General features: G+C 42.5%; 1 protein-coding gene across 1 annotated transcript in view; it reads left to right on the top strand.

The window, feature by feature from the left end:
• ZFYVE9 (zinc finger FYVE-type containing 9) overlaps positions 1-14,165 on the top strand; it is a 139,806-nt gene that overhangs the window by 89,070 nt on the left and 36,571 nt on the right. The window contains exon 12 of the mRNA XM_007978756.3: positions 3,362-3,466. Coding sequence (XP_007976947.3) covers positions 3,362-3,466 — 105 coding nt within the window. The remainder of the gene's footprint in view (positions 1-3,361; positions 3,467-14,165) is intronic.

The raw sequence follows: 14,165 nt of genomic DNA, 5'->3' as shown, positions 1-14,165 counted from the left end.
TTTTGAGACAGAGTCTCACTCTTGCACTCAGGTTGTAGTGCAGTGGCACAATCTTGGCTCACTGCAACTTCCACCTCCTGGGCTCAAGCAATGCTCCCACATCAGCCTCCCAAGTAGCTGGGATTACAGGCATGCACCACCATGCCCAGCTAATGTTTGTATTTTTAGTAGAGACAGCATTTCACTATGTTGCCCAGGCTGGTCTTGAACTCCTGACCTCAAGGGATCCTCCTGCCTTGGCCTATCAAAGTGCTGGGATTACAGGTGTGAGCCACCGCGCTCAGCCTGATTTTTCTTCTTTGAGTATTTTTAAGATATTGCTCCACTGTCTTCTGGTTTGCATTGTTTTCCGTCTCATCTTTGTTCCTTTCTACATAACAATTTTTTCTTTTCTTGCTGTTGTTTTTCTTTTTCTTTCTTTTTTTGGAAATAGGGTCTCACTCTGTTGCCCAGGCTGGAGTGCGGTGGCACAATCATGGCTCACTGCACCCTTGACATGCAGGGCTCAAGTGATCCCCCCAACCTTTGGCCTACCAAGTTGCTGGGACTACAGGTGCATGCCACTATGCCCAGCTAATTTTGTTTATTTTTTATACAGACAGGGTCTCACTATGTTTCCCAGGCTGGTCTCCAACTCCTGGGCTCAAGCCATCCTTCCACCTCAGCCTCCCAAAGTATTGGGATTACATGCATGAGCCACTGTGCCTGACCTTCTCTGGGTAGTTTTAAAAGCTTTTTAAAATCACAGGTTTGAAGCAAATTGATTATAATGTGCTATAGTGTAGTTTTCATGTTTCCTGTACTTGGGGTTCATTGAGCTTTTTGAATCTATGGGTTTATAGTTTTCATGTGATATTTTTTCTGTTCATCCCTTTCTCTCCCTGAAGGAGATTACTCCAATTACATATATATCAGGCTGCTTGAAATTGTTTCATGGCTTAGTAATGTTCTTTTTGTTTCTTTTTCAGTCTTTTTTCTCTCTGTTTTCATTTAGGATGGGTTTTATTGCTGTGCTCTCAATTTCACTAATCTTTTATTTTGGAGTGTTTAAGCTGCTGTTAGTTCCATCAATCTTTTAAACAATCTCAAATACTGTAATTTTCATCTCTAGAAGTTATACTGCTAAGATTGGGTCTTTTAAGATCTTTTATGTCTCTGCTTAGCATCTTGTACATGTAGAATACAATATAATAACTATTGTAATGCCTTTGGTAATTCTAACATCTTGTATAAGTTCTGGCTCAGTTTCCATGGATTGATTTTTTTTACCTTATTTTGAGTTGTATTTTCCTGCTTCTTTGCATGTTTGGTATTTTTTTATTGGTTGCCAGACATTGTGATTTTACCAGTTGGGTGCTGGATATCAATATTCTTGAGCTTTTTTTTTTTTTTTTTTTTTTGCAAGTAATGAAGTCAAGTTACTTAGAAATACTTTCCATCTCACATCATATTCTACATTTCAGTAAATGGTAGTTCCAGTCTTCTAGTAGCCCTGGCTATAAAATTTAGAATCATCTTTATCATTTGTTCACATTCCACATCCACGGTGGCAAATATTGTCAGATTTTCCTTTAAAATATGTCTAGAAACAGGCTGGGCACAGTGGCTCACACCTGTAATCCCAGCACTTTGGGAGGCCAAGGTGGGCAGATCACCTGAGGTCAGCAGTTTGAGACCAGCCTGGCCAACATGGCGAAACCCCCATCGCTACTAAAAATACAAAAATTATCTGGGCCTGGTGGTGCATGCCTGTAATTCCAGCTACTCGGGAGGCTGAGGCAGGATAATTGCTTGAACCCGGGAGGCAGAGGATGCAGTGAGCCAAGATTGCGCCACTGCACTCCAGTGTGGGTAACAGAGCGAGACTCTGTCTTAGGAAAAAGAATAAAATAAAAATAAATAAATAAATAAATAAATTCTCTCTCTCTCTCTCTCTCTCTCTCTCTCTCTCTCTCTCTCTCTCTCTCTCTCATCTCTATCTGTCTAATCTATCTATCTAGAAACTGACAACTTCTCATCTCTTCTTAAACTGTTAACATCCTGGCCAGGTGCGATGGCTGACGCCTGTAATCCTAGCACTTTGAGAGGCTATGGCGGTTGGATCACCTGAGGTTGGAGTTCAAGACCAGTCTGGCCAACATGGTGAAACCTTGTCTGTACTAAAAGTACAAAAATTAGCCGGGCATGGTGGCACACATCTGTAATCCCAGCTACTTGAGAGACTGAGGCATGAGAATTGCTTGAACCCTGGAGGCGGAAGTTGTACTGAGCCAAGATTGCGCCACTGCACTCCAGCTTGGGCAACAGAGTGAGACTCCATATCAAAAAAAAAAAAAAAAAAAAACCCAAGAAAAAACCAAAAAACTAAGCTCTCACTATCTCCTACTTGGATTGTTTTTATTGGATTGTTTTTATTGTATTTATCTGAACTTTTCTTCTATTCTTCCTCCCTTACCGCCTATTCATTACAGAGAAGTCAGATCTGTTAAAACAGGTCAGAAGCCTAAAGGCAAAAGTCCTCGTGGTGACCTATAAGAACCTATAAAATCTAGCCATTTGCTATTACTTTGACCTTGACTCCAACACTCTTGCTCATTTTGTTTCACCAATACCAGATAGATGGTGTGTTAGTGTGTATGTGTTTCTTTATAGATATTCAATTGAGTGCCTAAGATGTTCCAGGCATTAAAGATATAGCAAGAACAAAACAACTGAGAATTTATACTCACTTGGATCTTCACCTTAGAGGGAGGAGACAGATAGTTAACAAATAAATATTGAAAATGTTAAGTGCTGGTAAAGCAGGGTAAACATTCAAAAAAAATTTTTTTTTTTTTTTGAAACGGAGTCTCACTCTGTCGCCCAGGCTGGAGTGCAGTGGCATGGTCTCCCCTCACTGCAAGCTCTGCCTCCCGGGTTCACGCCATTCTCCTGCCTCCCGAGTAGCTGGGACCACAGGCACCCGCCACCATGCCTGGCTAATTTTTTTGTATTTTTAGTAGAGATGGGGTTTTGCCGTATTAGCCAGGAGGGTCTTGATCTCCTGACCTCGTGATCCACCCGCCTCAGCCTCCCAAAGTGCTGGGATTACAGGTGTGAGCCACTCCGCCCGGCCCAAAAATACTTTTTAATGTTGGTATAAGAGGTATATGATAATGTTTGGTGTACTTATAAGAGTTTAAAGACTAACTGAAGAGCTAAAATACATAAAGTGGGGCTTCCATTATACATTTCCTTATTATTTAAATAAATAGGATCTTTCAATATTGACATTTTTTCCATTTGTGTTAATTTTATTACTATAAATTAAACCCTACTATTGATGAATTATTTTATTCTGCTTCAATCTGCTTTGGTGCAGGACTTCAGAAATTACCAGTATACCTTGCCAGTAGTTCAAGGTTTGGTGGTTGATATGGAAGTTCGGAAAACCAGCATCAAAATTCCCAGCAACAGATACAATGAGGTAAGATTTACCATAAAGGTGTATTTTTCATAGTTGAAAACATGAGTGAAGGTGAAAAAAACATGATTATGTATAAGTTTTATTTATAATTTTTTTTTTTTTTTTTTTTTTGAGACGGAGTCTCGCTCTGCCACCCAGGCTGGAGTACAGTGGCCGGATCTCGGCTCACTGCAAGCTCCGCCTCCCGGGTTCACGCCATTCTCCTGCCTCAGCCTCCCGAGTAGCTGGGACTACAGGCACCCGCCACCTCGCCCGGCTAGTTTTTTTGTATTTTTTAGTAGAGACGGGTTTCACCGTGTTAGCCAGGATGGTCTCGATCTCCTGACCTCATGATCCGCCCGTCTCGGCCTCCCAAAGTGCTGAGATTACAGGCTTGAGCCACCGCGCCTGGCCTATTTATAATTAATTAACAGTGAAATCAGTTCATATTGTATGGCTTAGTTCATTTATGGGGAATTTCATTACAGAAAGACAAGATGTCAAATTTGTGACCTAGTTGTTCATTGGATGTGTCATTTTACCTTTTGATGTTATGATAATTAGTGTTAGATTTGCATTTAGGTCATGAAATTAGCCTCGTATCTATAATATTAGTGGTGAGATTTAAAAAATGTCCCCCCTCCTACTATAAATACTTATTTATTTATTGAGATGGAGTCTTGCTCTGTCGCCCAGGCTGGGGTGCAATGGTGCGATCTCGGCTTACTGCAACCTCCGCCTCCTGGGTTCAAGCGATTCTCCTGCCTCACTCAGCCTCCCGAGTAGCTGAGATTACAGGTGCCCACCACCACGGCCGGCTGAGTTTTTGTATTTTTAGTACAAATGGGGTTTCACCATGTTCGCCAGGCCAGACTTGAACTCCTGACCTCAAGTGATCCACCCCGTTCAGCCTTCCAGAGTGTTGGGATTATAGGCGTGAGCCACTGCGCCTGGTCAATATTTATTATTTTTAAGTGTTGTTAATATTTAAACACAGCTTAGTGTAAGTCCCAAAATGGCTTTAAATAAGGTTCCAAAAGGAAATGATTCATTTTGAATTAAGCAATATTTTGTAACTAAAGTGAAATTGTGCATACTATACACAATTAACAGAATTATATAAATATTCTTTGCCTATTTGCACGTGAAGTCTTTCTTGAATTTAAATATTTTTTAAAATCAGTTGTAAAATGTCTAATGATAATTATTGGGCTTTTAAAGAGATTTTATTTTTAAACTTAGTTTGGTATAATAATGATTAAAATTTGTTTATTACAGTGGGTGATAATTCCACTTCTTTCTTAGATTTCTCACTTTTTTTTTTGGAGACACAGTCTCACCCTGTCACCCAGGTTGGAGTGCAGTGGCACGGTCTCGGCTCACCGCAACCTCCACCTCCCAGGTTCAAGCGATTCTCCTGCCTCAGCCTCCCAAGTAGGTGGGATTATAGGCACCTGCCACCATGCCTGGCTAATTTTTGTATTTTTAGTAGAGACAAGGTTTCACCATGTTAGCCAGACTGGTCTCGAACTCCTGATCCCAGGTGATCCACCCGCCTCAGCCTCCCAAAGTGCTGGGATTACAGGCATGAGCCACTGCACCCAGCCAGATTTCTTTGTATAAAATAATTTTTCCTTCCTTTTCTTTTTTGTTTTTTATTTTTTCCTTTTTCCTTTCCTTTTTTCTTCATTTAGTCACTAAATCATTTATGCATTGAATATACATTATGTACTTGGTATGCACGTAGAATCCCACAAGTGTTTTATTGGATTTGTGAGCTCAGTTCTCAGCATTATTATGAGAACGACCTCTGTGAAGAAAGCTTTTACCCATGACTTTCCATGTGACTTTTTTTTTAAGGATATTAGAAAATAGTAGCTGTGCTTACTTTTTTCTGGGATACAACTAGCAGTCTTCAGCATTTAGATAATCCTGCGTTGGAATATCAAGGAGTAATAGATAAGACTAGGTAGAGTCAAATCTTTGAAGTGAACTATTTGTAGTTCACAGATCTTGCCCTATTGCCCCGGCTGGCGTGTAGTAGTGCAATCTTTCGTGGCCTAAAGAGTTTTAAAAGAGATTGTGCTTTGAAAACCTATTTTATTTCTCAAATTTGAAATATTATTATCTATTTCACAAACATTTATTAAATATATTCTGTGATTTGAAATATAAAGATGAGAGTAAAAACATTAGGCCTTCTGGCCAAGCGTGGTGGCTCACGCCTGTAATCCCAGCACTTTGGGAGGCCACAGCGGGTGGATCACCTGAGGTCAGGAGTTTGAGACCAGCCTGGCCAACATGGTGAAACCCCATGTCTACTAAAAGTACAAAAATTAGCTAGGCGCCTGTAATCCCAGCTACTTGGGAGGCTGAGACAGGAGAATTGCTTGAACACAGGAGGCAGAGGTTGCAGTGAGCTGAGATCTCACCATTGGACTCCAGCCTAGGTGACAAGTGCAAAACTCTGTCTCCAAAAAAAAAAAAAAAAAAAAAAAAGAGAACATTATGCCTGCTTTCTGAGAGTTTGCTGTCCAGTGAAATGATGGCATCAGTGGCCTGTCTGGAGTGGCTGCTGCCATCATGCTGGCTGCAGCAGGGAGTTGCTGCCAGGGCTGCATACTTCGTGGAGCCTGTAGGAGCCAGGGACAAGTGGGAGCCCCACCCCTTCCGAGTTGGTGGGGTGGGACCTCCCGAGGTGCAGCCTCCCAAGTTATGGCTGCAGACGTGGGTCTTCTGCTCCATGGAGCAGGCAGGAGCCCCATCCTTCCAGGTGCAGCTGTAGCTACCCAAGTTGTGGCTACGGACCCAGGCATCCTTGCACTCTTGGGTGCCTGGGAAGGCCCCCCTGCCTCACAGGCCTAGAAATGCCTACTCCTACTGTCTGGCTTTTCCCTACTGTCAGCACCCACTCCAATCTCAGAGCAAAGTTGGGGCAGTGCTGACACACCAGTGCCCTGCCACCTTGACCCCCTCTAGATCTTGGGCACTGACGAGCATAGGAGGGAAGCTGATGGGGGGATGTGTGCAGCTCGATGATAGCCTGCAGATACCCCATGGAACCTACAGCTTGGGTACCATGAATAGCAGGAGGCAAACACGTTCCTGAACAGAAGGGGGCAGGTCCCCAGTGAAGGCCCAGGAAGGGCCTGAAGGCTAGGGGGCCAGGCCACCAGTCCCATGGACAGTAGCAGGAACTTGTGGTGCCTTTTCTCGGCCTGCCCGTGGCCACCCATGGACCGGTCGGCACACGCTTCCCCTCATCCGAAGCCTATAAAAGCCCCGGGGTCAGCCAGAGCTGAGTAGACGCCAGGATGACCAACTGCAGAGAGGAGCTACCCACTCCAGGGTCTCCTCTCTGCTGAGACCTGCAGACGTTGAGATGACCAGCTGTGGAGAGGGAACTGTTCACTCCAGGGCCACCTCTCTGCTGAGAGCCGAATACTCGATGTGACGACCTGCCTGTAGAGAGGAGCCACCCACTCCAGGGCGTCCTCTGAGCTATTATGTCACTCATAAAGCTCCCCTTCACTTTGCTCACCCTCCACTTGTCTGCATACCTCATTCTTCCTGGATGCAGGACAAGAACTCGGGACCTGCTGAATGGCAGGGCTGAAAGAGCTGTGACAAACAAGGCTAAAACATGCCCCTTGCTTGCCACATTGCAAGTGAAGAGAAGGAGAGAAGAGCTGCAGCCCCTTGGGGAGTCCAAACTTGGGAGCTCCCTGAGGCAGGGCTGTGACTCCCTCTTTGGGGCCCTGTGATTACTGAAGTCTCCAAGCTCCCGAATGCCACCACGTTCCCTGGTGGCAGCTGTGGAAGCTGCTTGCGGTGCACCTGGTCCAGCCATGGCCTGGCAGAGAGCCAGGGCCTGTGCCGGCACCTGGAGCTACCTGGCTCACTGCAGCAGCCAGCATGCCTGACTGTGCAGTGGCTGGAACCCACACTTGCTTTCTCACACACCCCTTGCTGCTCCATGCCTGGCTCATCCTTGGCAGACATGGGATCCAGGCTGGTAGTGTAAGCCTAGCACAGCCTGCCAGGCTGAGTGGCCAGAACAAGCACAGCAGGCCTGAGCAAAACTTGGGCAAAGGCACCACTGGCCACAGAGCTTTCCAGCCAGAAAAGCAACACTCCAAGGATCCTGTAACAGTTAGATGATCAGATGTCATTCCCAAGCAAATAACATATATTGCTATCCTTGATGTTTGTGAGGTAGCGCTGTGTGTTTAGAGATTTTATTTGTTTGTACAAGTATATCTGTAAAAGCTATGAGACCCTCATAGTTATTTATTTATTTTATTTTTTTTTTTTATTATTTTTTTTTTTTGAGACAGAATCCTGCTCTGTCAACCAGGCTGGAGTGCAGTGGCACAGTCTTGGCTCACTGCAACCTATGCCTCCAGGGTTCAAGCAATTCTCCCACCTCAGACTCCTGAGTAGCTGAGACTACAGGCACACACCACCACACCCAGCTAATATTTGTATTTTTAATAGAGATGAGATTTCATCCTGTTGGCCAGACTGGTCTCAGACTCCTAACTGCAGGTGATCTACCCACCTTGGCCTCCCAAAGTGCTAGAATTATAGGCATGAGCCACTACGTGCAGCCCCCATAGTTATTTCAGTACTGACTGGACACATTCACAACAGCTCCTATTCATATAACCTGTTTTTATCTGAACTCTGCTGCCTCCATTTATGGTGTGCAGGTTCAGAATCCTTTGTTCTAAAAGAGTAACTGTATTTCTTGTCATTTATTAGATTTTGTTTTATGGATTATGTATCAGGTCTTTTTCTTACCTGATTTAGCAAACTGAATTTTCTTTCTAATTAAATTTTTATTTTAACTCAACATAATTTTATCTCCCACAATCCCATACAGTTAAATTGTGTTGTGTCTAATCATTCCATTTCATAGTTGAAAAAGTAATTTCTTTTTTCTTTTCTTTTTGGAAACAGGGTCTCCCTGTGTCACCCAGGCTAAGTTTGTGTCACCCAGTGGCACAATCATGGATCACTGCCGTCTCAACCTCCTGGGCTCAAATGCTCCTCCCACTTCAGCTTCCTAAGTAGCTGGGACTACAGGCACATACCACCACACCCAGCTAATTTTTGTATTTTTTTGTTTTGTAGAGAGAGGGTTTCTCCATGTTGTCTAGGCTGATCCTGAACTCCTGGGCTCAAGTGATACTCCCATCTTGGCTTCCCTAAGTGCTGGAATTACAGGCATCACTACACCTGGCCATAATTTTCTTGTACATTTTATTTAATCACAATATTCTTCTTTTCCTCTCATTCATTTTTTTCCATTTATACTCATAGTCTTTCTTATTATTGCCCATATTGTGTGCTCTTTTGCTTCATGGCTTTTGCAGAGCTGGTTCCTTATTGATTCATACTTCCCCTACTCTTCACCTGCCTAACCCCCACTCATTATTCAGGTGTCACCATAAATGACATTTTTTCAAATATACTTTAGCTCCCAACTGGGGTAACTCTCTCTATTATATGCATTCCTAGAATTCTATGCATACTATTTGTAATAATCAGTACCTTTGTAATTCCTTGTTGTGTGTCTGTTTTCTCTACTATATTGTGAGTTTCATGAGGGACTATGTCTATCTTATATACCACAGGTATCATTAGCAAACACCCTAGTACGGAGTGGGTGAGCAAGAAATATCTGTTGGATGAAGACATGAAACAGAACTAATATAGATAAAACAATATGAAAACAAGTGGTGAAATTTATTGGAAGTATACTAAAGGTACAGAGAAAGCAGATCTCTAGAAGATGAACAGAATAGACATGAATGTCTCTTAATTTCTTATTGACCCTGAATCCTTAACAGAGCAACACATTGCATGTAGGAGATATTCATAAATGTTCACCAAATAACTAGATGAATGAAAGATTTGAAATTGATAATGAATGATACCTAGGCACTAGAAAGAAAAGGGCAGACGGGGCATGGTGGCTTACGCTCGTAATCCCAGTACTTTGGGAGGCCAAGGTGGGCAGATTGCTTGAGCCTAGGATTTCAAGATCAGCCTGGGCGACATGGCAAGACCCCATTTCTACAAAAATACAAAAAATTAGCCAGGCATGGTAGCGTGTGCCCTGTAGTCCCAGCTACTTGGGAGGCTAAGGTGGGAGGATCACCTGAGCCCAGGAAGTCGAGACTGCAGTGAGCTGAGATTTCTCTACTGCACTCCAGCTTTGGTGACAGAGTGAGACCCTGTCTCAAAAAAAAAAAAAAAAAAAAAAAAAACAGGGGGCAGAAAAGACCTTAAGTGAAAAGGGGGATAGATACCTGCCTACACAAAGGAAGGGAAGGAGCATATCTCGTAGGGAAATGGGAGACAACAAACTGCCTAGCAAAGAGGGGGTTAAAGCAGACTGATGGCTTTGTGGGATGTGAGGTTGTACTAAGACTGCTGGCTTCAAAATCCACTCAGATGAATTTAGATTTTAATATGATAATTTGTAAAGAGCTTTTATAGATTCTTAAGCAGGAAAAGTGACTTAATGAAAGCAGGATTTTGGAAAACTGAGTTTGGTGGCTATATGGAAAATGAGGAGAGAGGGAGGAACTAAGGATAGATTTTAAGCTTAGAAAGCTAGAAGATAGTACTTCTGACAGCATGGAAATTTTAATAAATAAGCATATAAAATTTCTAATCTATTTTGTCAAGGCCATTAAAGATCCTTGTTGGTTAAGGTCACCTGGCTTACATATATATGAATTTTTTGAGACAGAGTCTTGCTCTTGCTCTGTTGCCCAACTGGAGTGCAGTGTGGTGTGATCTCGGCTCACTGCAACCTCTGCATCCCAGGCTCAGGTAATACTCCCACCTCAGCCTCCTGAGTAGCTGGGACTACAGGCACGCACCTTCATGTCTGGCCAAATTTTCAGTTCGTAGAGATGGGATTTCCCCATGTTGCCCAGGCTGGTCTTGAACTCCTGGGCTCAAGTGATCTGCTCACCTCAGCCTCCCAAAGTGCTCGGATCGTACCACCACACCAGGCCTCATGTTCTTACAATGAGATTATTTTTACCATTGTATTAACTAATAATAAATAAATATTTAGTATGTATCAGGCACTATTCTAAGCATATATGTATCTTTATACTAACTCTATGACATGAGTATGCTAAGTACCTTTTTACAGATGAGGAAATTAAGATACAGAGAACTTAGCTGAGTGCCATAGTGTATGTGTATAGTCCTAGGTACAGGTTGAGGTGGGAGGATCACTTGAACCCGGGAGTTTGAGGCCAGCCTAGGCAACATAGCAAGACCCCATCTCTTAAAGAAGCAAAAAAGACACAGAGAACTTAAGTAACTTGCCCATGATCATACAGCTAGCAAATGGTGGAGCTGCCATCAAACCCAGGCGTCTGATTCTCGTGTCCCTACTCTTAACCACTGCACTGTAGACTTTAGTTTAAATAATTACCAATTTAGTTTTAGGGCTGATGAGTTAAAGTGATTGTATGTGGTTCTATTCACATTTTTGTATGTAACCAGATCACTGGCATAGCTAGTACATGCACTTAAATACTGAAGTCTCATGGAACAGTAAAACTAAAATTACCTCTGGGGCATTTCCTAATATGTGATTAGTTTTTTGTTGTTGTCATCATTGTTTTCTCTTTTGAGATAGGGTCTTGCTGTGTTGCCCAGGCTGGAGTGCAGTGGTGCTATCGTAGCTCACTGGTAGCCTCCACCTCCTGGGATCAAGGGATTCTCCCACTTCAGCCCCTGAAGAAGCTGGGACTACAGGTGTGCACTACTACACGCAGCTAATTTTTACATTTTTTTGTAGAGATGAGGTCTTACTATGTTGCCCAGGTTGGTCTCGAACTCCTGAGCTCAAGCAGTCTTCCTACCTTGGCCTCCTCAAAGTGCTGAGATTACAAGCATGAGCCACCGTACTCAGCCATGACTGTTTTTTAATATGTTTGTTTAAGATTGGGAAAAGGATGAGCCATAGTAAAAGAAAAAGATATGTTAGAATCAAATAGATCTTGGATTTTTTTTTTTTTTTTTTTTTTTTGAGACGGAGTTTCACTCTTGTCACCCAGGCTGGAGTGCAGTGGTGCACTCTTGGCTCACTGCAACCTTCACCTCCTGGGTTCAAGTGATTCTCCTGCCTCAGCCTCCTGAGTAGCTGGGATTACAAGCACGCACTACCACGCCCAGCTAATTTTTGTATTTTTGGTAGAGACAGGGTTTCACCATGTTGGCCTGGCTAGTCTCCAACTGCTGACCTTAGGTGATCTGTCTGCCTCAGCCTCCCAAAGTGCAGGGATTATAGGCGTGAGCCACCGTGCCTGGCTGGATTGATGTTTAGTTACTAGCTGTATTACCTTAGTGGGTTAATCTCTCTTCTGCAATATGGGTATGCTCATATTATGAAGTTTTGTGACATTTCAATCACGTGTCAAATAACTAGTATTGTATATTAGCCTGGTATACTATAATTGTACATAAATTGTATGCTATTGTTGTCTTCATTTTTATCACTTAGATTAATTGTTCATATGGTTAATTTTTATTTTTATTTATTTATTTATTTTTGAGATGGAATCTCACTCCATTGCCCAGACTGGAGTGCAATGGTATAATCTTGGCTCAGTGCAACTTTCGCCTCCTGGATTCAAGCAATTCTCCTGCCTCAGCCTCCTGAGTAGCTGAAATTACAGGCGCACGCCACCATGCCCAGCTAATTTTTGTATTTTTAGTAGAGACGGGGTTTTGCTGTGTTGGCCAGGCTGGTCTCGAACTCCTGACCTTAGGTGATCCGTCCGCATCAATCTCCCAAAGAACTGGGATTACAGGCATGAGCCGCCAGGTCGGGCTTCATTTGGTTAACTTTTATTGAACTTGTGTTACAAACTTCTCATTTTCATGTGGTTGTAGGATATATCTAACTTCCCAATATAGCAAAATTCCCTAGGAAGTACATGGTATCTGGGTAAATCTACAAGAAGGCTTAACCAGAGTAATGAAGACTCAAAAAATCATTTAAAAATATATAGATTGAATCTAACTGTAAGTATTTAATATAAGGAAAAGAAGACTATAAAGGAATAGCACAGCATCCACCATTAATATGCGTAGGCTCTATTACACTTTGAGACTCATGAGGTTATTTGATTATAGGATATACTTAACCCTAGGGTTCCCATAGGGATATAGAACATGAACCATAGCTTGATAGTAGTATAGTGTCAGGCGTTTGTTACCTTTGACAGTCTTTGCAACAGCCCATGTAGCATCTGACATAGCTAATTGGGAGTATCTTTTTGGGCCTTCCTCCAGCCCCAGATAACTGCTCAAATGACAAGATTCACATCAGGCAGGTGTAAGAGCTGTCCTGGCTTAGAAATCTTATTCCTCACAGCAACGAATATCTCTTGTAACAACTTCATAGGCATAGATTCCAGGGTGTCTCTAGGGAACTTGCTCTGTTACAAGAGTGACTGTTCAAGTAAGACCAAAGTTATGACTTATCTATCAGGGGTTTATGGTTCTCCCTGTTCAAGTATAATTTATTATCTTTCACTTTTGCCCATGTTGGAATAATAGGGATTGATTGTATGGATTGAATTGTGTCCCTGTAAAGTTCATGTATTGAAGTTGTAACCTCCCAGTACCTCAGAATATGACTTTATTTGGAGAGAGGGTCTTTACAAAGGTAATCAAGTTTAAATGAGGTCATTAGAGCAGGCCAAAATCCAATATGACTGGTGTCCTTATAAGAAGGGGGAATATGGAAACAGACACACATATAGGGAAGATGATGTGAAGAGACATAGGGAGAAGATGGCCAACTACAAGCCAAGGATAAAGGCCTGGAAACAGATCCTTCCATCACAGCCCTCAGACGGAAACAGAACTATCTCTGCTGATGTCGATTTTGGACTTGATTTTGGACTTCTAGCCTCCAGAAATGTAAGACAATGCATTTCTGTTGTTTAAACCATCCAGCTTGTACTTTGATATAGCTGTGCAAGCATGCTATCACACCAGTCCACCGTAAACAACTAAATATCAAGACGAAGTATGTTAAAAACAAAAGATAATGGGCAGAGAAGGTGAGTCTTCTGCTTACCCTATCTACTGCCTGCAGTTTTCAGGCCATAGTGCAGGTAGGGGGAACCCAAACTGACTTAGAGGTCTCCCTGACTTGAGGAGACGGAGTTGAGAATATAGAGAGCCCCTGATGGTTAGAATTTGCAGGACCAGTTGCCAGAAATTTTTTTTAAATTCAGGAGATCTGGAAAGATTTCTGGAGTCTTAGCTGATTACTTACTTGTCAGTGTATCTATACGAGGAAAGCGCTGGAAAGAAATGGGTAGAACAATTCTCATAGGGTCAGGAATAGTTTGTATTCTTACCAGCCAGAGTGACAAAGGTTCTTGTACTACATGGGCCACATTATGTCTAATGACTCAAATTATGTACAGATTCAAGCTGCTCTGATCCTACCTGATAAGCTTTAAAGAAAGCTTGAACAGGATGAAAGAATGGGCACATTAAGGAGAGCTATGGAAGATACAAAAAAGACCCAAATCAAGCTTTAAGAAATGAAGGTGACAACGGGATGAAAAGTATGTTGGATGAAATTAAATGCAGATTAGACAGTGCTGAAGAAAAAAACTCGTGATCGTGAAAACATAACAGAAATGATCCAAAATGAAACACA

Source organism: Chlorocebus sabaeus, chromosome 20 (assembly GCF_047675955.1).
Source record: "Chlorocebus sabaeus isolate Y175 chromosome 20, mChlSab1.0.hap1, whole genome shotgun sequence".
NCBI classification, from domain to species: Eukaryota; Metazoa; Chordata; class Mammalia; order Primates; family Cercopithecidae; genus Chlorocebus; species Chlorocebus sabaeus.
Note: the sequence above shows the minus strand (reverse complement) of the source record. Positions and strands in the feature narration are given on the sequence as shown.